Source organism: Lepidochelys kempii, chromosome 13 (assembly GCF_965140285.1).
Source record: "Lepidochelys kempii isolate rLepKem1 chromosome 13, rLepKem1.hap1, whole genome shotgun sequence".
Taxonomy (NCBI): Eukaryota; Metazoa; Chordata; order Testudines; family Cheloniidae; genus Lepidochelys; species Lepidochelys kempii.
Genome location: NC_136392.1, coordinates 11,041,758 through 11,067,630, shown reverse-complemented (window position 1 = coordinate 11,067,630; position 25,873 = coordinate 11,041,758). Strand labels below are relative to the sequence as shown.

General features: G+C 43.3%; 2 protein-coding genes across 4 annotated transcripts; one reads left to right on the top strand and one right to left on the bottom strand.

Annotated features, from left to right (window-relative positions):
- The first annotated feature begins 1,560 nt into the window (after positions 1-1,560).
- Positions 1,561-19,415, top strand: NELFCD (negative elongation factor complex member C/D). Of its 3 annotated transcripts, XM_073309217.2 has the most exons (15): positions 1,563-1,746; positions 2,672-2,787; positions 2,962-3,071; positions 4,474-4,583; positions 5,049-5,156; positions 6,648-6,800; positions 9,151-9,281; positions 9,784-9,949; positions 10,563-10,697; positions 11,246-11,385; positions 12,486-12,600; positions 12,974-13,069; positions 13,289-13,429; positions 13,889-14,018; positions 14,447-19,415. In XM_073309217.2, exons 1-15 carry the CDS (start codon positions 1,681-1,683, stop codon positions 14,479-14,481), a joined length of 1,752 nt encoding a protein of 583 aa, XP_073165318.1. In that variant the 5' UTR covers positions 1,563-1,680; the 3' UTR covers positions 14,482-19,415. The 3 variants fall into 3 exon arrangements, with proteins under 3 accessions (XP_073165317.1, XP_073165316.1, XP_073165318.1); XM_073309216.2 differs by lacking the exon at positions 14,447-19,415 and having other exon boundaries at positions 1,561-1,746; positions 2,675-2,787; positions 13,889-14,407; XM_073309215.2 differs by lacking the exon at positions 14,447-19,415 and having other exon boundaries at positions 1,561-1,746; positions 13,889-14,406.
- Positions 17,946-25,809, bottom strand: CTSZ (cathepsin Z). The gene is made up of 6 exons (XM_073309218.2): positions 25,482-25,809; positions 24,183-24,346; positions 21,774-21,953; positions 20,580-20,730; positions 20,125-20,287; positions 17,946-19,545 (listed from the first exon to the last, which is right to left on the bottom strand). The coding sequence occupies exons 1-6, from the start codon at positions 25,673-25,675 to the stop codon at positions 19,432-19,434; spliced, it is 966 nt and encodes a 321-aa protein (XP_073165319.1). The 5' UTR covers positions 25,676-25,809; the 3' UTR covers positions 17,946-19,431.
- Between the last annotated feature and the right edge of the window lie 64 nt (positions 25,810-25,873).

Genomic DNA, 25,873 nt, shown 5'->3' with positions numbered 1-25,873 from the left:
TGGAATAGTGGGCTGGGAGACAAAGATCACTTGGCAATGTGTCCCAGATTTTGTTTGAACCATCTCTGACCAGTTACCTGAGCCTGTGAGGTGGTGGGAACCTTCTGGGCATTGAGAGGTGCTAGACATCTTGGAGAAGTGGACTCATGGCTAATCTTTCATACTTACTCTCTTGATACTCACAGACCTGCTGTTTATTAACCTGTGGCTTTCTGCCATCAAACCCCATATGTAAGCTTGGAAGGATTTGGTTTTTATGGGTGAATGTTGGTAAAAAATCAATTTCACACTACACACACAAATATACAAGAAAATATTTCCATTGATGATCAACAACATTTATGGGTAGGCAAAAGTAAGAAAAATGCTGCTTGGGAACTTACTTGATTTTGACATAAGGATATTTACTTTGTATATTTTGACATGTGACATTGATCATTTGTTTTAATAGTTATAAGTTTTTAACTTTTTGAATCTCAATGTCTACTACAGCAGTTCTCAAGCTGTGGGTTGGGACCCCAAAGTGGGTCATGACTCCGTTTTAATGGGGTCACCAGGGTTGCCATTAGATTTGCTCAGACCTGGGGCTGAAGCCCAAGCCCCACCATGCGGGGGTGGAGGTGGGGCTCAGGTTACAGCCCCCCCCCACCCGAGGGTGAAGCCCTTGGGCTTTGACCTTGTCCCACCTGCATGGGGCAATGGGGCTCGGACTCTGTCCCCCCCTTATACCTCCCCCATGCCTAAGGCGGAGGGGGGGGCGCTCAGGCTTCAGTCCCCCGTCTGGGTCACGTAGTAGCTTTTGTTGTCAGAAGGGGAGTCGCCTGCAATGAAGTGTGAGAGCCCCTGGTTTGCTGTCCCCCACCCCCTACCCTCCTGCAACCGTGAACGTGTCAATCCACAAACACTGACGAGGGGCGGGGATGGGGGGTTAAACCCCAGAGTGTTGCTCAGCTGTGACCATTTCACTCCATAAAACAGGGGAAATGCTCTGAAATTTGCAGCGAGATCATCTGCCTCCAGGACCAACCACGGACACCCAGGCCGTGCCCGGCCGACCTGCCCGCGGGCTCGGCGGCTGCGGGTCTGAGGTAAGTCGCGCGCTCCAGGGCGGCTGGGAACCGGCTCGGGCGGCGATGGAGGCTCCGTCCCCCCCCCCCCCGCGTGGGGCTCCGTCCTGCACGGAAAAGCAAATCGGGGTGGGCCCCGGCCCCCGCGACACCCGGGGGTGGCGCGCCGCCGTGTGGCGGCAGCTTTCCGGCCCGGCGTGACGCAGGGAGCGCCCCGCTCCCTGCCCCTTTTCAGCAGGGGCTGCGGAAGGCGCCGCCCTGGGCAGCGAGGGGCCCCTTCTTTCCCGCCGGGGCGGCGGGCACGCGCGACTCAGGGAGACCCTCGCACCGTGACCCCGCCGCGCCGAGGAGCCTTCCCCACGGCCGCGCGCGCGCGGCCCCGCCCCTCCCGCGCGCGCGCGGCCCCGCCCCTCCCGCCTCAGCCCACGCGGCCAGGCCCTGCTCAGTTTCTTCCCCGCCCAGCCGCCCCCCCCTCGGTCGAGACCCGCCCCCGCCGTCACATGCGGCTCCCCGCCCCCCAGGGATCCCTCCCCCTGGGCCTGGCCTGGTTCCGCCGGCCGAGCCGGGCTGGGGGGCGGGCGTTTCGGTCGGAGGCTCGCAGCGGAAGGAGCCCATGGAGGACACTGACTACTTCAGCGGCAGCGCGGCGGAGTGGGGGGACGATGCGGATGGAGGGGCGGTGAGAGGCGGGGGGGAGCCTGGCTGAGGGGTTATGGCTGGAGGTCCCGTCTGGAGGGGGAGCAGAGGCGGGAATATTGGCTAGGGGGCTCCACTCCCCACCCCCCCACACTTCATACCGGGGTATTCCGAGAGGCTGACTCTCCCCTTGTCCTGTCCCCGCTGCGCCATCACAAAACAGCTTCTCTTGCACAAAGCAGCACAGCCTCTCTCCTCTTGCCCTGCTGAGGGTGGGTTGTAGTGTCCTCGGTGCGCCCCAAGTGTCTGCCTGCCTGCTTCCTACTCGCTGACCCATTGGCGTGGTCAGAGGGGGCACAGGGGTTCCCCTCTGTGATTGTCAGGAGTAATAAAAAATGTTTCCTCAGTATTTAAAATAACTGTGGTTTCCCCTGTGATATCAAAACCTGTGCCCTCCTGAGCCCCTGTCCTTTTTGGGATGAGTTCCTGGCAATCATGGCTGATCTTTAGACCCTGCCAGTCCCCCTTCATATGGCAAATACTGTAAATGTGGGGTATATTTTAAAAAATCCTATTCTTTATGGCTGCTTCTGGTGCCTGGATTTTTTCACAGTTGATGCTGAAAAAGTATAAAGGAAAGAGACATGTCTTGCTCCAAGAGATTTATCATTTAATGCTCTGATTCTACAATTGCAGTATTATTTGTATTTAAGGTTTGATTGTGCTCGCTTTCCTAAAAATACATTTTCCACCCTAAAAATACATTTTTTCCCTAAATGCAGTTAGGTGTTGAAGTAAATTCTGTTAAGAGCTTGTGCTTTCTACTGTAGAAGGCATTTGCTGTAGGAGATCATGGTGTATGTGCACCTTTATGGGCAACGAGCAAGCTATTTAAAATGTAACTAGCACAGTAGAAAAAAACAAATGTAAAAGAGAAATAACTGCTCTGACTCTGTGTTTGTAAACAGCAGGATGATGAGTATGGAGAAGGAGAAGATGATGCTGAAGTCCAGCAAGAATGTTTGCATAAATTTTCCACTCGAGATTATATAATGGAACCCTCTATATTTAACACACTGAAAAGGTGAGTGTGAAAGATTTTGATAGGTAATGATAATATGTTGCATGTAAGAGACAGTGTGTGAAAATGATACCTGAGTGCATTGTTCTGCCTTTACATAGGGGTGGGGTGTTTTTTGTTTCTTAAGTTAGTTTTGAAATAACTGCTTTTTTTTTTTTTTTTTTAACCCTGTGTCAGGTATTTCCAGGCAGGTGGCTCTCCAGAGAATGTTATCCAACTGCTGTCAGAGAATTATACTGCAGTAGCACAAACTGTAAATCTACTGGCAGAGTGGCTCATTCAAACAGGTATGCTAAGTGGCCTACCATTGTCCTGTGGCTGTAGTTTTTCTTTATACATCAGAAATCTCTGAACTGTTGGCAGATATGGGGCGGGGAGAGATAGCTCAGTGGTTTGAGCATTGGCCTGCTAAACCCAGGGTTGTGAGTTCAATCTTTGAGGGGGCCATTTAGGGATCTGGGGCAACTATGGGGGATTAGTCCTGCTTTGAGCAGGGGGTTGGACTAGATGACCTCCTGAGGTCCCTTCCAACCCTGATATTCTATGATAACATTGATCATACCCAAAAGTTGGATGATGTCCAAGTTGCCATTCTATACCGAAATATATGACTAAATTCATTTTTTTTCCTTTAATCCCGATATACCTGATGGGAATATTTTTAGTTCCACTTTTGTGTAGTGATGTGGCAGCTGTCTAATAGAACACAATTGTACCCAAAGGATGAGTGAGGTACTGTGGTGATGAACACTAAAAATACTAAAATTGTAGTATGAAAGGAGCTATTGTCTATTAGACTTTCTGCTTTTTGTCTATTATTTTAATCCCATGTGAAGAGAATAGTGTTTAGGTAGTGTTGTGATACTCTAGAAATACCTAACATCTTATTATAGCATAACATAATTAATGTTGATTTAACTACATTTTAGTTGCCGCCTGCTTCTTGTGGATCAGTTAAATATACAGTTTTGTAAATGCAGTTTTCAAAAGTACTGATTGAGAATGAAATTCTTTACTGCCATACCTTCTGGGATCTCTGCAGCTCTGCCGCTTAAGGGGCAAGTTCACAGTGTAAATTTTGCTGGATCTTTGCCATGGTGTAATGAAGAGGTGAAATCTACATCTTGGTAGGTTCAAATGTAACTAGCATGAAAAGCATATATGCACACTGTTGGAAATGTCTTAAATCACTGCCATCACATTACAGATACTGGTTACTTCATTACACGTTATTCAAAAGGATACTTGGAGGCTGGTGGGTGTGTATTTGAACCTATCATATGGGAAGCAGCTGTCTTTTAGTTTGTAGCCATGTAGGTTCACTCTCTATTCTCTATATGCTTTCTTGTGAACAGACAAGATATTGAAATGTACTTATCAGCCTATTTAGGTGTCTTGTAAATGTCAGTGCCCAGCTTGCTCACATGAGTGGAGAAGACAAGTTGAGAAAAGGATTAATGTAACCTGCACATGTGTGTGTCTGTGTTTAGGAAAGAGAAATCCTTCAAATCTGCTCTAATATTGCTTGATATTCCTATTTTGAGTTTTGAATACTGTCTCCCTTTTTGCCTCTTAGTTAATTTGTTAGATGACTTCTGTTCTATTATTCTAATAGCAATGAGAAACTTCAAGGAGTTGCTACTACTCTGACAGTTCAGATTCCACCCAGTGACATTTCCTTCCTTGCAGGTGTTGAGCCGGTGCAGGTTCAGGAAACTGTAGAAAATCACTTGAAAAGTTTACTCATCAAACACTTTGACCCTCGGAAAGCAGATTCCATCTTTACAGAGGAAGGCGAGGTAATGCATAGAATACACATGGCCAAGTACAGACCAGCTGCTCAGTGGCCAGACTCAGGATTGCAATAGTTGGACATAATGTCTCTGAGCTCATCTTTATGAGGTTGTATCTCTTTAGATCAAGGTAAATGTGGCCCTTGGATTCAAATACTGGGGAAGGAAGCTGTAGATTCCTCTTTAATACTTTTCTAAAACTAGCCCTCTGTTAAAATTACTCTACATATATAAGCAGCCCTGTAGGTTCACTTAGACAGTGGAAACTGCTCAGTGCTGAATACATATTATTTTGTTACAAGGTTCCAGTTAGCTATTTCTCTTTCAAGACTCTTGAAATAATGCATGTAAAATTTTTACTCTGGATAAGCTAAAGAAGTGGAATCTGTTGGATTATATAAATGTGTACGAATTCAGTTTTTTTATGGCACTGTACAGCAGTGTTTCTTTCTGTCTTTGTAATTTTTGCAGACTCCAGCCTGGCTTGAGCAAATGATAGCACATCCTACATGGAGAGATCTTTTTTACAAACTTGCGGAAGCCCATCCAGACTGCCTGATGCTTAATTTTACTGTTAAGGTAATCAATACTGGAGTCTAATAAACAGAAATCATTGTTTCAGTAATAAGCTAATTCTTCCGCCAATCATGCCAACTGTAACCTTTCCCAATCTCTTGGGCATTCATGTTAATACTATTTATCATATTGTTAACTCTGTGCATTTTAAGAGTTTATTTTCTATGGGAAGAATGTTGCAGACTGCATCTTGGAAATATTTTTCTTTTAGTTTGACCTAGCTAAATCAAGGATCAAAGACAGTAATCTATATGTGTGGATTTTAATAGTAAATTGTTACATTTCATTTGTAGGCAGTCTAAACCGTTCTCATTATGACTGCCATGTGGTAAGGCTTCTTTAAAGTGAGTTTGGTGTTTGTGAAATGTACTGAAATCTATAGCATTCTGGTTACATGAAGAGCAAGTATTTGTACAGATGTCCTCAGTACAGGCTTCACCGTAGTGTACCTCACTGTCAGGGGACCCATTCTTGATTGCCTCCTTTAAACCACTTGCAAGGATGCCAACTGTTACGGTGTATTTTTGTGATGTAAAGGGAGACTGACCACCAACCCATTTCATGTAGGTTATAGAACAGCTGACCGATGGCTAACCTTTTTTTGGTAGTGTGTCAAGAAGTAGATAGTCTCCTGGATCTCTTACGTGCACACAGGCAAGCCAGGAGACTAACTGCTTCGTAAACTTGTTTTGTGTAAGGTTTTGCAGGTAACTTAATGGTCCCAGATAGCAATGAGAACACTTAATTAGGAAGCTTAATTCAGTTCACAGGTGAATCTTATATTTTATGTGAACTGCTTTAACTTTGCTTTAACAATTTATGACATTAGTAAAACCTTTCACTGAGAGGGAATGGAAATGCATTGTTTTATATTATGTCCTAGAGGTTTTTTCTTTTTTCTTTTGTTTCTTTTTTCCAGAAAGTACAGGAATGTGTTATCCTAGAATATCAGGGTTGAAAGGGACCTCAGGAGGTCATCTAGTCCAACCCCCTGCAGGACCAGTCCCCAATTTTCTCCCAAATGGCCCTCTCAAGGATTGAATTCACAACCCTGGGTTTAGAAGGGTTGCTCAAACCACTGATCCCCCACTAATAAATGGAGATATACCTATCTCATAGAGCTGGAAGGGACCTTGAAAGGTCATTGAGTCTAGTCCCCTGCTTTCACAGCAGGACCAAGTATCCTCCCTTATTTTTGCCCCAAATCCCTAAATGACCCCCTCAGGGATTGAACTCACAACCCTGGGTTTAGCAGACCAATGCTCAAACCCCCGAGCTATTCCTCCCCATGTTATGACCTGGGTTTATCCACCTGTCCTGTTATCATATTTTTCAGTCTGTGTCTAGATGCTGACTATTATTTATTTGTATTACCTGGATTCCATGGAGTGTATGCAGAGACTCTTTTAACATTCTGTGCAGTGTAGTTTCATCCAATCTTGCTAAGATGTGCTGAGATACCAAAATCATTTTAAGTGTTGTTTGTTGTTATAGCTTATATCTGATGCTGGTTATCAAGGGGAAATAACCAGTGTATCAACTGCATGTCAGCAATTAGAAGTCTTTTCTCGAGTGCTACGAACTTCTCTGGCTACAATTTTAGATGGAGGGGAAGAAAACCTTGAGAAGAACCTCCCAGAGTTTGCAGTAAGTGTCATTTTACCTTTTGTCAAAAGGAATCTCACCTCTTCCCTGGCAATAAGGGAGGTGTAGAAACTTCAGTGTATCTTCAGAATGTTGTGAAATGGTTATGCAGTCTTGTTTATGGGCCCACAGAAAAAAATGTACACCAAGAGTTATGCATCAAAAATAACTTTTATATTGTTCAGAGTCGTGACCACCAGGGGTTGTATGGGCTGCTGAGATGACATGTTTTGAGGTTCATTAATCTGAATAATTTTGAAGGTGTAGAAGTCTAGCAGGAATTTTAGAGCCCATTATGCTTTCAGCAGTATCACCAGTGTCCTGATTGACACATGCTATCAGTTCACAGCGGGGTATCAGTCCTGGCATAATTGTAGTGGTCTAGAAAATCTAGACCCAGAAGAATGTTGGTTATGATGCAGGACCTCAAGGCAGCAACTCTTGGAAGTTCCTCAGCATCCAACAGTGTGCTTGGATTGAAGTGTTTGGGGAAATTCCATTTGAGATAACAGGATTTGTGCATATCATTTTCTATTAATATTATATGAATTTGTGTTGTCCAGGAGAGGACTGGGCAATAAAAGATGCACGTTTCTGGGGGAAAGTCTGGGACTGGGAATTTGCTGCTGATGCTCTGTTACTAAATTAACCCTCATTCATTAGGGTTAACACCTTTGGGAACATTGTAGTAAAAATGCAGTTGTGTTTGTATTGTGGCATTGTATGTACCTTCTCTAGTAAGGAGCGGGGCTAATATACTTCCTCTATTATCGACCCTTTGAAGTCACCCTCAGGCAGAGAAATAAATACACTAGTTCAAATTGGATTCTTCAGGGACCAACGGACAAAGGAAATGCTTCTGGATAAAAGCCTGGGGTTTAATCTGCCTCAGGGCCTTCTTCCTGTTCCAGCAAATGGACAGGACCCCTGGTTCATGGAGGATCCCAGTGCTTAGGGGAGGATTGGAAGGACTTGGCCTACTGGGGCCTCATAAGACTGTGTGCTTGTTCTGAGCTGAAGCTCTGATGAACTTGTAACCACAAGGATGCCCCTGGGATGGGGGTATTAAAAGACTGCACTTGCCAAAGCCTATATGAGAGTTGGGATGAACTCTGGTAAGCTTATTAGCATGCGCCTTTTATTGTTTTTAATAGGTTTCCTCTTAAGAATAAAGTAGGCTTGCTTAGAAATAACTGTGCAGTAACTTGTATCTCAAGCAATTATACTGTTCTCTGTCCTGAAGAGAAAGCAAGCAGGTGTCCTAGGGCAACCTTTCTGTGCTGGGAATTAAAAGTAAAGTCAAGGGAATACCCTTGTGCAGCCTGGGAATACCCCAGTCAGAAGGGATAGAGAAATGTGTGTCCATCCAAGAAAGGCAACAGATGCGGAGCGGGATGTCTGAGGGTGGGTACCGTTGGTGTACCACTGAGGGGAAATACAGGTGCAGTTGCCCTGAATTGTGACAAGTGCGTGTTCTTTTCTGTTAAATATTGTAGTGAGGTTTGGATAGCTTAATGCTAATAAATTCTCTAAATTTAGTGAGAGAAATACTGGAAAACCATGAGATCTGACAGTTGGGTGCAGAAGAGAGAATTCCAAAAAGCCTTTTATGTTGGGTAGTAAAGTGAAGCAGGATCTCTAGATCTAGCTTGTTCTGGAATAGCATCACATACAAGGATGTCATTCTGCACTGGATTTTCTATGGTATCACCTTTCCATTTACATTATAGCTTACTCAGTTATTTAGAATCATAGAATATCAGGGTTGGAAGGGACCTCAGGAGGTCATCTAGTCCAACCCCCTGCTCAAAGCAGGACCAATCCCCAACTAAATCATCCCAGCCAGGACTTTGTCAAGCCTGACCTTAAAAACCTCGGAGGAAGGAGGTTCCACCAACTCCCTAGGTAACACATTCCAGTGCTTCACCACCCTCCTAGTGAAAAAGTTTTTCCTAATATCCAACCTAAACCTTCCCTACTGCAACTTGAGACCATTACTGCTTGTTCCGTCATCTGCTACCATTGAGAACAGTCTAGATCCATCCTCTTTGGAACCCGCTTTCAGGTAGTTGAAAGCAGCTATCAAATCCCCCCTCATTCTTCTCTTCTGCAGACTAAACAATCCCAGTTCCCTCAGCCTCTCCTCATAAATCATGTGTTCCAGTCCCCTAATCATTTTTGTTGCTCTCTGCTGGACACTTTCCAATTTTTCCACATCCTTCTTGTAGTGTGGGGCCCAAACCTGGACAGCACCATAACTAACCTTGCTGCTGCTATTAAGGCAATATATTTGTTGAAGGGTGACCCAGATTTTACAGACTGGCCAATAACCTCTTCCTGAATGTGTTCACAGAAAATGGTTTGCCATGGAGAACACACATATCTCTTTGCTCAATCCATGATGTCCATATTAGCCCAAGAAGAGCAAGGTGGGTCTGCTGTGCACAGGATTGCTCAGGAGGTTCAGCGATTTGCTCATGAGAAGTAAGTCCTTGTTAATTTGTCTTTCTCACATGAGCAGATTTTCAGTGGTAAAAGTATGGTAAATCACAAAATGTCAGCTTTACCCATTCTTGATTGAGAAAGAGAATTCCTAAATTTCTTCATCCTGCTCGTAGTAGGATAAAGCTGCACAGTAAGAGAGCTGCTCAGGTGTGGTCAATAAACAACTATCTACAGAGCAACAAACAAGCCCTTTTTCCAGTTTGGGATACCTGAAGTAGCAATGATGAAAGAATTAATTAATGTTGATTTTCTGATTGTGTAAAAACTTGTTAAAATATCCTATGCAAATCTTTTATTTCCTGCTTTAGCCACACTGGTATTATCTCACTGAGGAAAGGGTTCAGTCTTTAAGGCTGTCTTCTGCACACTAGCTGACAAACACTGATTATTCTATTTGTATGTTTCTGAGGCTAAAATTAACATGTTTCCATTTCTTTATAAGAAAAATATAATGCCCATGTGTGTCTTGCTCTTTACCAAGAGGCCACGATGCTAGTCAGATCACTCTAGCCCTGGGTACTGCAGCCTCCTACCCTCGAGCATGTCAAGCACTTGGTGCCATGTTATCCAAAGGAGCACTGAATCCAGCGGACATCACAGTCCTGTTCAAAATGTTTACAAGCATGGACCCACCTCCAGTAGAACTGGTTTGTAGTTACCTCTTTATACTGTTAAGTTTTTCTTTTTATTTCTGTGACAGAAGTATCTCAAGGCCTTAATCAGGGCTTCAGGCCCCATCGCGCAAGGTGCTGTACAAACACCAAAATAAGAGATAGTAATAAGTGCTGCCGCTTGCTAGCACTCAGTTACTCATTATGGAGACTCCTCTCATTAAGGAATACAGAAATGTGATCATGCTACTTGTAGCATCTAATTATGAATGCTTTTACAACATTTCCCAGAAGTTGAATATGGAAAAGATCTATTAGGTCAAATTTTAAAAAGTGTCCCCAAAGTTAATTACAAGTGCAAATGATCTTGTTTAGATTTCTAAATACCTGATTATGTGTGGAGTTCAAGTAATAAACAGGAAAATTTAGATCTCTAAATAATATTGTCTGTGCTACTCATTGTACTCTCCACTTTGTGCCAGCACTTTGATTTGAGCCCCTTTAAAAATATGACCCATTAAACCATCTGGTCTGTCGCTCAGCAGCTAATGCATTATTGTACCCTATTCTGTGTGTGTACATAAGATGCAGATATTATTTGGTGCTTTTTAATCTGTTGCACTAATGAAACCCTGTGTTTCCTTCACAGATTCGAGTACCCGCCTTTCTGGACCTTTTCATGCAGTCACTATTTAAGCCAGGTGCTAAGATCAATCAGGACCATAAACACAAGTATATCCACATATTAGCATATGCAGCCAGTGTAGTGGAGACATGGAAAAAGGTAATATCAGATTCTTTGTGCAGAAGTTAAAGTTAATGCATTAATGTAAGTATACTTAAGGAAAATCCAGGCTTGTTGTTTTAAGGTCCATCATTTCTTAGACGAAAACTGTGTGCACCTGATTTTTCAGAGGAATTAAAGACCCCCCAGCTCCAACTGAAAAAAATGGGAAGTCCAGGTCTTCTATAGATTAGGCCAGTAGAGCAAACGTTTGGAATTAGATGTTTGGGGGTTTTTGCCATTGTATCTTAGAGTAGCAATTGCAGTGGTCTGTGCTGTGCTAGAAAATCTGAACTCTCCTTTTAGAAGCAAATGAATTAATTTAAAATTATGAAAATAGACCTTTTAATAATACAAGATAAACATTCATAGTACTTTACACTCATCTGTACTTCGGTTACTTTACAAATTTATATACAGATTTCAGCATTGTGAAAGGTAAAGCTATGTGAGACGTGTCATATAATAATTCTTTCCCTAAACAGCCAACAATTTCCTGTAAAATTCACAACTCTTGCATTCAGAGCTTAATTCTGAAATATTTTCAGAACAAGAGAGTGAGCATAAACAAAGATGAGCTGAAATCAACTTCGAAAGCTGTTGAAACTGTTCACAATCTGTGCTGCAATGAGAACAAAGGAGCTTCAGAGCTGGTTGCAGAGCTGAGCACCCTCTATCAGTGCATCAGGTAGGTAGAAAGTCTATTCCTGAGCTGAAACTCCTTTCTGTTAACAAACTACAGTTTACATAGTAATAAAAAGAAGCAAATAGTGCAAGCTGCAGCTAGCTCTGTTTTGTATTTCATAATGCTACACATCACTGGCTTCAGAGGATTGTTATTTAGGTGTTGACTTCTGTTTTTTCTTGCTTCTCTTTTCTGTATTATGTAATGTAGCTGTGCTGGAGCCCTTGGGAGAACATGTAGTATTTCTGTGAAACTCCTTCCGTCTTCAAAATTGCTGTTCATGGGGAGGTGTATTTTTCAGTAATAAGTCGTGATATAATTGCTGTGTTCTGGATAGATAACTAGGTCTAAAAAGACCTTTTCTGGGAATGTTGAACTGGGAAGCTATTTCTATTCACAGCTCACTCGTCCGGAGCAGTTGCTTCCTTGTGGGCAATATTAGGAGTATCATCATTCTGAGCATATATGTGAAAGATCTCTCATGGCCATATTTGCAAGGGTATAAGCGACATTGAGGCTCCAAATATACCTCATCTGGATCAGTCTGTAATCAAGTCGGCTTGGTCTACCTCCATCTTATTACTCCGTTCCCCAAACTGAAATCTTCTGTACTGTAGAAGACTGTGCATTTGTACAGTTGGAAGGAGATGAGTCACATCGGAGTCACTTTTTCCTACCTAATGAATCTTAGCACAAATCTTTCCTTTCACACACACCACAGTCCCCCCAATCCCCACCCTCCCCCAAGTCTGAGACAGCTGATGTTGAGTAATCTGACTGGAAAATTCTTGGGCCTGCTCAGCCTTACAGTAGATTATATGGAGCGAGATCATCTTGCCCACGGTGTATGGGACATACCATTCTCTGCTACTGGAGCATTCTTGTGAAGGGAGAAGAAATTTCTCTAGGCTGAGCATCTCCTTTTACTTTATCAGTTGGAGCCTGTTCTGAACATGCTGGTAGCAGGAAGAGTATTTCTTTTCCTCTCTGAGAATTAATTCTAATCTAAGTTAAACTTTCAGCTGATTTGTAGGCAAGACTAAGAACACACTTTAGGATTGAGTATCTAAATCAGTTTGTGTAATGGAGCTTATTCTATTTAGGTTTCCTGTGGTGGCAATGGGTGTATTAAAGTGGGTGGACTGGACAGTGTCAGAACCACGATATTTTCAGCTTCAGACTGATCACACTCCAGTGCATCTGGCATTATTAGATGAGGTAAGACCACAATGGATATGTTACTGAATGGTGATGGTAATGGCAATTTTTAGGTTTGTGAGTGGAACTAAGGGCCTGATCCAAAATCCATTGAAGTCACACACTGGATTACATCAGTCAGTTTACTGTTACGAATCCATTTCAGCACCCCGAGTTAACTGCTTGGTACAATGAGATGGGATTTCCTGGAGCAAGTCCCACTGAGTTGGCAACTCTAGCCCCCAAAGGGATGAATGGCAGTTATATACATTCAGTCCTGAAGAATTCTGTATTGAGCAGTGGATCAATAACTGAAAATAAGGGTAAGCCTGCTTGAATAACTGTCTTTTGAAGTAGAAATACTGGTAATCGTAACACTACCTCATATTTGCAGATCAGCACGTGCCATCAGCTGCTTCACCCCCAAGTTCTGCAACTTCTTGTCAAGCTCTTTGAAACGGAACACTCCCAGCTTGATGTCATGGAACAGGTGATACTTAAAGGATTTGTTCTTTATGTTGCTCCTTGTCATAAGTCTAACAGATAACTGATCTTGCTGCCCCAACATTCCCAGTGGAACTTGCTTCAAGAATATTATGTCATCATAAAAAGTTACTTGACAGACTGAATTGATAAGGATGAACAATAACACCTTTTTTTAGGTGATTCTGATTCATATGCATGTTTTTTTCGCCTCTTGTCTTTTCAGCTGGAATTGAAGAAAACCCTTCTGGACAGAATGGTTCACTTACTCAGTCGGGGATATGTCCTACCTGTCGTTGGTTATATCCGCAAGTGTCTGGAGAAACTAGACACAGACATCTCACTCATTAGATACTTTGTTACTGAGGTCAGCTGCTCACTTTTATTCATGTAGCTCTTTTTGTTCCTTTTGCTTTGAAAAGGGACAACTAGCACACAACCAGAAGAGATTTAATATAGGTTTTATATCTGTTTGGATTAGACTATTGGCAGAGATTACTAACTGAGGATTTTACAAATACCTGTACTTCAAGACACATCAGATTCTGAGATATACACTTAACACTGGACACTCACTAGGACATGGCATACTGTTTTCAGGGGGTGGGAGTTCCTGTAGTGATTTAAACAGGTTTGTTTGCAACATCAGCAAGCTAGAGGCAGTACAGGGCCAAAGCATGGCAGGAGACTAGAGGTGGTGTGAAAGAAATGTGAATTAGTAATATACCACCAGTTTGATTTAAGGAAGGAGGGTAACACAAGTCAGTGGTCTCTGCCAATCACCAAACTGGAAAAGTAACCCACAGTTCTCTGTCTGATATCTCAGGTACTGGATGTGATTGCTCCTCCATATACTTCAGACTTTGTGCAGCTTTTCCTTCCAATCTTAGAGAATGAAAGCATTGCAGGCACTATTAAAACAGAAGGTGAACATGACCCTGTCACAGAATTCATAGGTAAGATGTTTGTTCACTCCTCACTCCCTTACATACCTGTTACATTCTGAAGATAATATTTGTGGGAGGGGGATTACATTTAACAGAATATATTATACAGGCACTATTGTGTACATTCTAGTTTCCCTTTCCTCTGAAAGACCCATGTGGAGAGATTTTTCCTTTAACCAGGGATGGCTAGATGGGGCTTCCTTTGAAAGTCCTTCACCAGTGCTTCTAGAGAGGTTGCTGTATAGCAGTGCAAGTCCCTTTCTATTGCCTCCATAGCACACTCATGCATCGGAACAAAAAGGGTCAATCTGTTTCCTAGATTTTAACTTACTGAATTGTCACAAACCAATTATATAATGCAGACATTGCACATGAAAGCAGTTATAACCAAAACAATGTGCTGAACAATTTTTTTAAATCTTTTTTTTTTCTTTAAGCTCATTGCAAATCTAACTTCATTATGGTGAACTGAGGAAGCGAGAAAACAAGAATGCAGAGCACCATGAATACTGAGGTTATGGACAATCACTTCTTTGCCATGCCCATCACCAGTAGGGTTCTGTAGTTGGATGATACAATGGCAGCCAACAAGGAAGAAGTGTAGAGATGCTTGCTGATCCATATTGCACAGTAACTGTGAACTTTATTCTAGAGGTCTTCTATTGCATCTTTGGGAAAGGATCAATCCATAAGTGAATTAATACTTCAGGATATGTTTATTACAAAAATCAGTTTGCCAGCCTAAGAACAGCATGAGAAATAGTCCTATTTCAAGGAATGTTTTTTATTACTTTCACAGATTGTAGAAATTTCTTCTACTGATCCTCTGTGTGTGTGTGTGTGTAAAAATATATATACACACTTTTTTCTTTTTACACACACACACACACACACACACACAGTCCGTCGACACGTTTGTAGTGACTGTAACCCTGAGTGCTGCAGGCTTGTGTCTTGTGGTTTGATGAGCACACAGTTAGTCCTGTGCTGCAGAGAACCCAAGATAATTGTTTTCTCGTCATTGCGTTCCACAGGTGAATGTTCTGAATATCCTACAAAATCACCTTCTGAAAAACTACATGTGTTGTGGAACGCAAACTGAGTTGTAATAATCAAGGCTAGTTCTGTACTGTTAGACAAATTCTGTGTGTAAGCAGCCTTGTTCTGAATTCTCTCTCTTTTTTTTTTTTTTTTGTTTAGTAGATGTGTTACACGTTACTGGTAAGTTTCATTACCATGTCACAATTGGTACTGTAGCTAAATTATCTGAATATGTATAAACACTTCTTGATGTAGCTTTTTTTATTACTTTAGCATTTACTAATTTAGTGTGGAGAAGTGCAGTGGAAATAAACCACTGAGATTCTAATCTACATTTTTATAAACAGTACTCTGACAGAGACCTCTTTTATGCTTTATATGGTTAGCCTGACTTTTTAAAACCTAACTCTGGGGTATGTTTTTTTTTTTTGTTTCGCACACAAACGCATGCAGGGAAAAAATGGGGGCACAGAGAAGCCAAACTTGCCATGCCATTTTAAGGAATGTTAATATCTATATGCCCTAATTTCATCCCGATAAATTGCACTTGTAACTAATGATCGGCACAAAATTGTTGTTTAGATTGACATTCATAAAAAGAAACCAAACCCTCAAAATAGCCAGTTAAGTGGGTTATAAATGTGTTCATGAATCTCTGGTAATGAGATACTGCAGGCATGGGTTCACTAATACACAAGATAACGTGCCATTGTTTGTGGACTCTTCTGCAGAACTGCAAGAACCTTCTTTTCTCCCCCCATGCTCCCAATACAAGTGGGACTCTCAATCAGACTGTAATCTGTAGTAGTTGAGTAATGGGGACAGTGCTTCCTAAAAGAAATCAGAGACAGTGCTGCTGCAGCAACTCTAGGTTACTACCATAACACTGGCCCATTGCTTAAAGGTGGTGAATCTTTTGCATAAATAATGCTTCCTAGTTCTTGAATGGAAGGTGCTAGAACATTCCAAAGTGCTTTGTCAACATTTAAAATATAAGGCTTCAGGCACCTCTGGGAGTATTATAGGTAGAAGGGACACCCAACTTTAACTCTTTGCAGTCTTCCATAAGTTCCCCCTTCTCTGTCTCACCAAACAGAATCTGTTTCTTTCTTCTAAAAGCCTTTCATGGCCAATACCGACCCTATTACAGTCTCTCATTTGCTATTGAGACATTGACTCCTGCCTTGGATTGGCCTCCATTGTCCTCTCGTTAACTTTCCAAGCAAGTACTTTCATGCTTTGCCCTCTGGTGCTCCTCGTGGTTGGGAGGGGCTTGCTGTAAACATCAGGATAATAACCTCATTATCCTCCTTAAAACTCTCCTTTGCTGTGATGCCTACAAAAAATGGCCAGGCCACTGGTATGCCAAGACTAGTGCTTACCATGATGACCAGTATTGTTTCCTTGTTCTCCCCCGTCTATATCCATCTCTTGTCTTGTCTTCTACTTAAATTGTAAGCTTTTGTTCTTTTCATACAGTGCCTAGCACAACTCACTCCATGACATGACTTCTATATAAATAGCTGTCAAGGTGGCTAACACTTTCCATTATAAATTATTTTCAGTAGTTTAAACTTTACCAAATTATAAGCATTCAGGTTGTAGATTTCTATGCTGAGTGTTTTGCCCATGTTTGAAAAACTTCTTACAACTGTTTCACTGAGAAGCTCTGCTACCTCCATGTGTTGAAGCAGGAATCATCCTGCTCTCAGGCAAATGGTCTTTACTGAAAATCCACACATTTGGCCTCTGAAAATTCAGTTTGCACAAGGTAAGTTGAGGTTTGTTAGAGGCTGGCAGCAGTGTTCAATTGGTACTGAGCATGCTCCTTCCCTGCCTGTAGCAGCAAAGCAGGACTTGCCTTGGAATTGCTGCTCCTGGCAACTAGACTGAACGGAGGGAGAATGTTTGTTTGCATTTCTGTCTTTCCCCCCTATTGATGTCTGGGCAGTGAGGAGGAAGCAATCTAACTCCCCTGCAATGGGGCAGATGGTAAAAGGGTTTATAATTACTTGAAAACACTCCTTTCCAGAAACTGGAATGGTACCCAAGATTCTTCAATCTCATTACTCCGCTGTCAGCAAATAGCAGTGAAATCCAAGGTCAGCTAGTGTACCTCATCCCCTACCAGTGGTGGCTCACAGAGGCTGATAGCTAACTCCTCCCCATTACTGTTAAAAAGAACCTTAAGGCTGAGCTTTCAAGAGTTAGGAAATGTCAAAATTCAAGTTGCCCCTAAAACCATATTTTGGCCTTCAAGTGAAAGGTCAGTGGTGTGGACCTCAAGGGACAACTCTGCTGATGACCCATGTGGGTCACTGTAGCTCCATCTTGTGGAACTTAGATTTTTAGTAAACCTAAAATTAACTTAAAAAAACATTTAAAGAATAGCAAGGGTGCAAAGTTGAGCTTTCAAGAGTCAGCAGTGCAGAACTGAGGTTGCCTATGCACCTTTACTTTGCATATATGAATTATGCTAACCTGCAACCATGTAACTAAAGACTACTAACTTTGCAACCTTAATGTTTTAGTATCCTTTTTTGACAGCTAAAGGAAAGGCATTTGGTCAAGTTCCCAAAGAACATCTGTCACAACTAGGAATAAATGTAGCTCTTGTGGCCCTCATCCTATACTATATCTATGAGACAATGCTGCATGTTTGAATATGGATCATAGGCCCCTAGACTGTCCTCTGTATTTTGCTAGGCAACTAGTTTGAGAGTTTTCTCCCTGTGAGATTGAAGGTAAAGATTGGACCTGGTATCACTTTATCAAAGCAGCAGCAGCAATGGTGCTAAAGATCAGTGGGACAGTGGTGGAGCTAATAATTTGTAAAATAAAGCCCCTGTCACAATGAAACAACTGTAGATGAGTAATGTGCCTGTCAGTTGTAGGTCACAAGTGAACAAGTAAGCTTTTATTTAAAACAAAAAGACAGCTGTATGAGCTTGGCACATTCTCTGGCTCTGGAAATTAGATGTTTTAAGACATTGGAAGATCAGTTTCTCTTTAACTTGCCAAGATGAAACGCAGAATGCTGTAGCTCCCCTATAGCACACCTGAAATGCAGACCCTAACCTCTGCTCTAGGTGAATGTGACCTTCACTACATACTGCCACATGTAGTATGTTGTGGTTGATTAGCATCTCAGTCCAGGAGCAGGACCCTTGGTGACATGGGGCACTCGGTTTCCGTGCATTTGTAGGGTATCCTTAGTTTACTCCTATACACGTACTGACATTGAACGTGGCTCCATTCCCCCAATCAATCATCCTTCACTGGCACCTCATAGTGGCATTTAACTAAAGTACAGATTCTGTTTAAACCATGCTGCCATAGGTACCAGTAATTTAATGCTGAGAAACAAATTCCATTAAACTCTTACAATCCACTTGCACCCCCTCTAATCACTTAACATAAGAAACAATGTCAGTTGAACAACTGTGATTCAGTTAATGTTTGATATGGTCTGGGTTGTAATTTACACCATTAGAGAACTAGGCACATCAGGTTGAGTAAGCAGGAAAGAGGAAGATAACATACCATCTTTCCTTGTATGCTAAAAGCACATGTTAAAAGTTATGTCTCATTAGAACCCTTTTCTCCCTTCCCCCCCCTTTAAAAAAAAAAGTCATTGTTCTAATGCAGAAAAATAGCACAGCCATTCAAATACCAAAGCCTAGAATTAGAGCAAAGAAAGCACCAGGCAATAACAGTGTTTATATTAAACGTTTTCCAGTAGTTTTAGAGATTTGGTTACTGTTGCATCACTTTCAATGAGATAAAAATGACAATCTGCAATACAACACATGCCTTAGTGAAACAATAGGATGTGATTATAGGACACAGTTTTTAAATAGAGAACAAAAAACATAGCATGGTCTCTGCATTTATGTAGCTCAGTGATATTTACTTTGTGCTATTGTACTTTGTGTATATGATTTACAAGTCTCTAAACCCAAATTTTTTTTAAAAGAAATCAGTACCTCTTGCTTTGAGCAAACTTTAAAGTTTGTACTAGAAGGAAAACCTCCTTTGTTACAAGTGCAAAATAAATCTTATATATTCCTTCAGATTAAATATCGTCAAGTGAATGATTTTTCCAATGAGAGGATTTGTACCTAAAACTTCTGATAAGTTGCTTGGTAAGTACCAGGCACATAAAGCAGAGGATAAGCAAGTTTGTCTTTTAAGCAAACAACTGCTTTTCAATATGCAGTGTAAGTTCAAAATCTAGAGGCAGTTTTTCCGCTTAAAAATATAATGGTGATCTGGGCTAATTCCTCTTAACTGCCTTTTAATTAAAAAAAAGACTTGATTGGAGGAAAAAAACAAAACGAAATTTCAAAGCCAGAAAGTACCCCATAAACTCTAGAAACAATCAAGGTAATACAGGATCTCCGTAGGCACAATCTTCTTCAATAGCGAGATTGTACTCAGCTCCTTTTCCACCTTTATATGCACTTGTCACAATCCTCAGCCAGCCCAGTTCACCCTATAGTAAATTAATTTTCATTAGTATTGGCAAAAGGTTTATAAATTAGTAACAAAGTAACTTGTCTCATAAGCAGTGTACTTTGGGCAGAGCAAGGGTGACTAGAGGTGAAGGCAGATACCTGCAAAGGGTTTGAGTGGGATTCACAAAACAAGCATATTTGAAAGTGTGGTTCTCTGGTGAACTCATTTGTTTCCAGCCAGGAATCTATTTCCATATCCTACTCTCCATCGCCAAATGGGTTTGACTTATGGTTCCAATTGCTATTTACCACTGGCTTCAATGGGAGTTGCCTAGACATAGGAGGGCAGCATTAGGATTTTACGGAGTTGACACCGCACCGAGGCTGGCCTGCTCTTATTGCCTTATGTGTTGTTCTTTGTTGCAGGGCAGCATTCCATTCCATTCAGATTTTTTTCCTAGTTGTCAGCTGCATTAAAAATCATAGATTGAGAAAACTCCTATGGCTAAGAGGGAGACTTAGTTTTTTTATGAACAAGCTACTTGTACAGCTCGTAATACAGACATTTCTGGAGTTTTTAAAAATGTGCATTTCATTTTGCAATCTCTCTTCCTTACCCATGGTTCACCCCAGGAGTTACGGACAATCCAGTATTCAATTCCGTTTTCCACACCCCAGCCAGCCACAGATACAATGTGATTCACCACGGCTGAGGGGTCGTATTCAGCGTAAAGTCCTCCAGTGTACGCATCCAGCTGTGCAGTAGCCATTATGCCACAACTGTAACAAGCAAAGAGAGCTTCATTCAAAAATATTTTTTATAGCAGGCTAAAGGAGAACAGGGTCCATCACCCGCTCTCATTTCAAATCAAAAGTTCTTAAGTGGATCTATAGATCATAAGATCTTGTGCAAAAGTTTAGCACATTTCAGTCTTCAGAGGCTAAGGCCTGTTCTGGTGAAGAAGCGCTGAATGAGCTACATAAGGAGGCTCTGCAAGTTTCCTGGGATAAACTGAAAACAACTTTAATAAAAATTAACAGGATAACTCTTACCCTGTAATACGGTCTTTACCTGATTGGACCATTGGCATAGATTTCTGCCATCATTTTTTCTCTCCCACTGACAGAGCCATAGTCAGCAATTTTCCAGAGCGTGTAGTTCTTTATCACGTGGCATTCCCCAAAGGTAACACATGTTCCACACTGGTTAAACTTCTTACATGCTATAAAGAAGCAGTGACATTAGATTACCATTGCAAGCTAGTGTTTCTTCTTACGGTTAATTATTCAAATGAAATATAATTAATGGTAGACTTGAATTCCATTTTGGGGTCCATAATTATAAGATTAAATATAGCAGAGAAAACTGCTTGTTTCTTCAGGTTAAATAAAGCTGCAAGTTCAGATTGCTAATTAAGGCAGTCTCCACAGTCAATAATAATTCAATGATATGCGCTCTTTATCTGTGACAGCCTTCAAACATGCTTTTCAATCGTAGGTTATAAAAACTACTTCCTGATAAATTTCAGAGTAGCAGCCGTGTTAGTCTGTATCCGCAAAAAGAAAAGGAGGATTTGTGGCACCTTAGAGACTAACCAATTTATTTGAGCATAAGCTTTCGTGAGCTACAGCTCACTTCATCGGATGCATGCCGTGGAAAATACAGTGGGGAAATTTATATACATAGAGCTCTCCCCACTGTATTCTCCACTGAATGCATCCGATGAAGTGAGCTGTAGCTCACGAAAGCTCATGCTCCAATAAATTGGTTAGTCTCTAAGGTGCCACAAGTCCTCCTTTTCTTTTTACTTCCTGATACGTGTCTCGGTATGCAAATAATTAAACTGCTTCTGTGGAGCTATAGAAACAATTCAAGGGATTTGTTTGCAAGTAAGTAGAACAGACTGAAGATCTGCCTGGTAACTTAAGATGACACTTCTAAATATTACTGCATGGAAGCACCGATGCACATCAGTGACTAGCGAGTTCAAATTAGCAGCCTGGATGGTGGATGCTTGTTCAGACATGCTGGTAACACACTATGCTGTCTGATTCTCGTGCAAAAATAACCCAAACAGCTACTCTAAGGGAACCTGCTGCTCCTAGGCAGATAGCAGGTGCTTCACTAGCAGCCAGCAGTAGGCAGAAGCAGAAAAAGAAATGGGTGTGTTACATAAATTATATTTATGTTCCTTTAAAGCTAATACCAAACCCTGCCAAATAAGAGTGAGTAGTAGTTAGGAAGGTTTGCAATTTGTTGCCATACTTTGGTCTTTGGCTTGGTAGTTGTTGCAGGTCTCATCTGGAATGCCATGGTCGTGAGCATACATCCAAACACCTGAGTGGTCTCCACCTTCGCAGGACCCTGCGTTGGCACAGTCAATAACATTCTGAACAGAGAGGTAGGCAGAAGGCCAAGCTCCTTTTCTCTTAATATTGATGCGATCTGTGGTAATAACAAAAGAATAAGCAATTGGTGCTTGTTAGTTTTACTGTTTGTAGGTCATTTTGGGCCAAATGTTTCGGCTACGTCTCTTAGTTGCATCTGTTAAATATCTGCAGACAGCTGTGGATACAAAAGCCTACAGTATGCCAACAGAATGGCTAGGTGCACACACCATGACCCAATCTGAGTGGGCACAATGATGGCGTCTGTGTGTTTTGCAGGTGCAGCTAACATTTTCCATTCCAAGTTTGGCTTCAGGAGCAGATATATTTGGATGAACATGTTTCATTTCAGTCGTTAATTAGGTAAATCCTAACATCTACCAATTATGAAAGCACTCAGGTGTAACTAACAATAATACCTGGCTCTTCTATGCCATATTTCATCTACAGATCTCAAAGCCCTTTACAAAGCTTGAAAGCATGACTATCCCTCTTTTACAGATAAAGGAAAAAGAGAGGTCGAGTGATTTGCCCCAGGTCACCCAGCAGGTCAGGGGTATGTATGGCTGGCTGTAGATCCCAGGTCCACTAGATGTTCTGCTAAGCTCTGAAATCTCAAATCTGCATAGATTTAGGCAGCAAAGAGACCAAGGGCCAAATTTTCTGACAGTTTATGCCCAATTGTACTTCCTTGGTTTACTCTTACTTGCTCTTCCACCTCTTTGCTTTCTCTGCCCTCCCACTTGTTTGTGTACTTAGACTGAATTCTTTTGGGACAGGGACTTTATAATAAGCATTTGTACAAAGCTTACTACGATGGGGCCATGATCCTAACTGGAACTCTTGGGTAATGCTTCTACCCCAATCATAATGATAATTAATTCTTCTCAGAGGTCTGAGAAGAGCTTTTTATGAAATGTAGCCACTCTTACTGCTTCAATTGAGGCCTGAGAAAACTTCCACTCTACTTCCCTGGTCCTCCAGTGAAAGCAAGGAAGCAGGGATTTGACATCCCTTCTATTACTAAAGTTAAGGAATTTTGATAAGTTTGATTTTGTTTTAATGTCCTGGGCACCTTTATTTTTTTTCTCAAAACTATAAACAGGCCAATCAGAAACTTCAGTTGTGTTTACACTGAAGTCCAGCTCCCTGATATACATGATCACCAAGCCCTGCCTGGCTATCTGCATTTTTGGATTAATTAAAAACCTGGTTCTTCATAACTCCATCTTTGTCCCTGACTAAAAGAAAAGGAGAACTTGTGGCACCTTAGAGACTAACCAATTTATTTGAGCATGAGCTTTCGTGAGCTACAGCTCACTTCATCGGATGCATGATCCTGTCCCTGACTAGTTTCCCCATCAGCCCCTACTGCCTCCAACCTAGTCTCTATTCTGCATCTCCACCCCAGACACTGTTTATGTATTATATCTATCCAAATTAACAGATAAGCTCTGCAGGCATCTGCACGTGTTTTGCAGAGGGCCATGTACACTGGCAATGAAACCTGTACCTGTTTCCCTGAGTGACGGGTAGTGAAATCTCATCCCTGTGAGACTTCCCCTGCTTCAGTATGTCCGCTCAACCTGTATAACGTGCTCCCAGCCCCATGTGCATCTGTCCCACTGAAGACGCAACAGAGAAACTCCTCCACCCAAAGCTAAACTCCAGCTGAGCTGCTTCCCCCGCCCAAAAAAGGGAAGTCACAGTTGTATCTCGGTCTTCACTGTATTGTTAGAATAACTTATCTACCTACTTCTCAGGCCCCAGAAAGCCAGAATGGTGACTGAATGGAAGGGGGAGAAGAGAACTGTACAGTGAAGGAAGTGCGACATCCCCACCCCACAAGCAATGTCCATTCTGCTACACGTGTATTCATCACTCCAATTTTTCCTTTTTAATCTGTGTATAATTCTAAATGAGGGCGGACACCCCTATCACGATGGTATATTCCACCAGCAAAAAAAAAAATTCCCCTCCTCAGCTGCCATTTGGGGAATTCCTACAGCACCTGCTACCACCAAAACCACCTTCATTTTAGACTCTTCCTTCCCCCTCCCCCTGCCTCTGTGTGTCTTATGTAGGACAGGTACCTTGGCTCAGATAACCAAAGCTACTTAGGAGTTAGGCCCTTAGTCTTGTGCAGTGACGTCCCTTAATAGTGCTGATAATCCTGCAATTCGAAGATACCCATCGTCAGGGGGTTCAGAGTGTTGGGGGATCCTGGAAACGGACTGACTGGCAAAAAAGCAACACCCAATAACAACAGATACCCAGTAACAAATACCTGCTAAGGCACTGGTGCTGCCATGAGCCCAACAAGACCCACAGTACTGAGGAATGTGCTGGTTCCGGGTGGTACTAGCAAAATTGGTCCCATTTACATTTCGCCAGTCCCAGCTCGGGGGCAGTTTTGCGATGTCCAGGTACTCATGAGGTCGAGGGTAGGTTCTATATGGAAACAAAGTAGTAGGAGAGGATTTTTATATTTTCAGAGAGAGAGAAAAGGGGGGGGAAAAAAATCTTCCAGTCTCAATATGATGTGTGAGAATTTCCAGCCTAGCTTGAGATCACATGACAGCGCTAGCCACCATGACCTTTAATGCTCTTCTATATATGGGCTGGTGACTTGTGTTAACTCACAGAAACAGCTCCCAGGTAGGCAGTGGGGATTAAGAAATGAGAGGCCTGGCCACTGCAGCAGGTCACAGGAGTTCGCATGAAACAATCCAGGCTTCACGCTGTTTTCTATCTACTCTCAAAACTAAGAGGATGGGTTTAGTGTTCCCCCTCTGCATCACTCAGGAGTCCCCTATCAAGGAATAATTTAGCAGCGGGGCAAATCCCTGTCTCCCCGCCAGCGATCACCCTGTGCCCACAGTATTTAGGCACCAAATTCCCTCTGAGGAGTTGGGCCCTGGCCATTTGCCCCCTAGAGAAGCAGAGAATCTTTGGCCCTGCTGCTGAAACTGGGGCCAATTGCAAACACCCCGTTTCCCCGCCTCCCTAGGGGACGGTGAGGAGCGTGGATGTTATCGAAACGAATTGGTCCGGGCGGCGCAGGTCTGTGCAGTTAGGAGGGGCCACTGCGGGTCGGGCAGGGGCAGGGCAAAGCCCGAGGGTGCAGGCGGGGTACAGGAAGGAGAGGCTGCGACGGCCTCGGCATCCCGTGAACAGTGACAGTCCGGGATTTCAGCCCCAGCTGATTCCTCCCTGCACGCCGCCACCCTGGCCCCGCAGGCTCCGGCCGGCAGCTGGGCTCTGCCTGCCTGGCTCGGGAAGCGCGTGAGAGGCTGACCGGGGCTTCTCCCGAGTCCCGGGCCCCGGTCTCCCTGCAGCAAGGAGCCGCCCCGCCTAGGGTGACCAGCTGTCCCCATGGTATAGGGACAGTCCCGATTTGTGGGTCTTTTTCTTATACAGGCTCCTCTTACCCCCGGGATTTTTCACATCTGCTGCCTGGTCCCTCTACGCCCCTCGCCCGGCCAGCGGCCCGGGAGTAGCGGCGGCGTTGCTCGTGGCTCCCGCTTCCTCCCACCCGGCCCGGGAGCAGCAGAGGCCCGGCGCCCCGCCGCGGCCGAGCGCTCACCTGAGCCCGGGGGCCTTGCGCGGGGCCGGTTTGTAGCAGTGCTGCCCCTCCCTGAAGTGGAGGCCGGCGTCGGAGGCCGGGCAGAGGCAGCCCCCGAGCAACAGCAGCAGCAGCGGGGGCAGCCTGGGCATGGTCCTGGAGCGGCAGCTGCTTCCTGCGCAGCCGGGCTGGTTCCCCCCCGTCGGCGCCAGCATATAAGGGAAGGCTGCGGCGCCTGAGTCAGCCAGGGGCTGGACTCTGCCAATCCCCAGCGGCGCCCTGGGCTGGGAGGGACGCGAACCCGCCAAGCGGGAGGCGCCGGGCCCGGGGTCCGCCCGCGGGGAATGGGCGGCGAGCGCGTGTCGCAAGAGGGGCCAGGGTCAGCGGCTCCCCTGGGACCGGCTCGGCCCCGC

What these genes read in the sequence shown, in the direction of transcription:
- NELFCD (XM_073309215.2), top strand. Translation starts at nt 1,681, where the DNA reads ATGGAGGACACTGACTACTTCAGCGGCAGCGCGGCGGAGTGGGGGGAC. An exon ending in AGAACCTCCCAGAGTTTGCA is followed by an intron (nt 6,801 to 9,150) that starts GTAAGTGTCATT and finishes ATGTGTTCACAG; the next exon opens with AAAATGGTTTGCCATGGAGA. An exon ending in ACCCACCTCCAGTAGAACTG is followed by an intron (nt 9,950 to 10,562) that starts GTTTGTAGTTAC and finishes TTTCCTTCACAG; the next exon opens with ATTCGAGTACCCGCCTTTCT.
- CTSZ (XM_073309218.2), bottom strand. Translation starts at nt 25,675, where the DNA reads ATGCTGGCGCCGACGGGGGGGAACCAGCCCGGCTGCGCAGGAAGCAGC. An exon ending in TATGCCAATGGTCCAATCAG is followed by an intron (nt 20,288 to 20,579) that starts GTAAAGACCGTA and finishes TGCTTGTTACAG; the next exon opens with TTGTGGCATAATGGCTACTG. An exon ending in ACTCCTGGGGTGAACCATGG is followed by an intron (nt 19,546 to 20,124) that starts GTAAGGAAGAGA and finishes AATTTACTATAG; the next exon opens with GGTGAACTGGGCTGGCTGAG.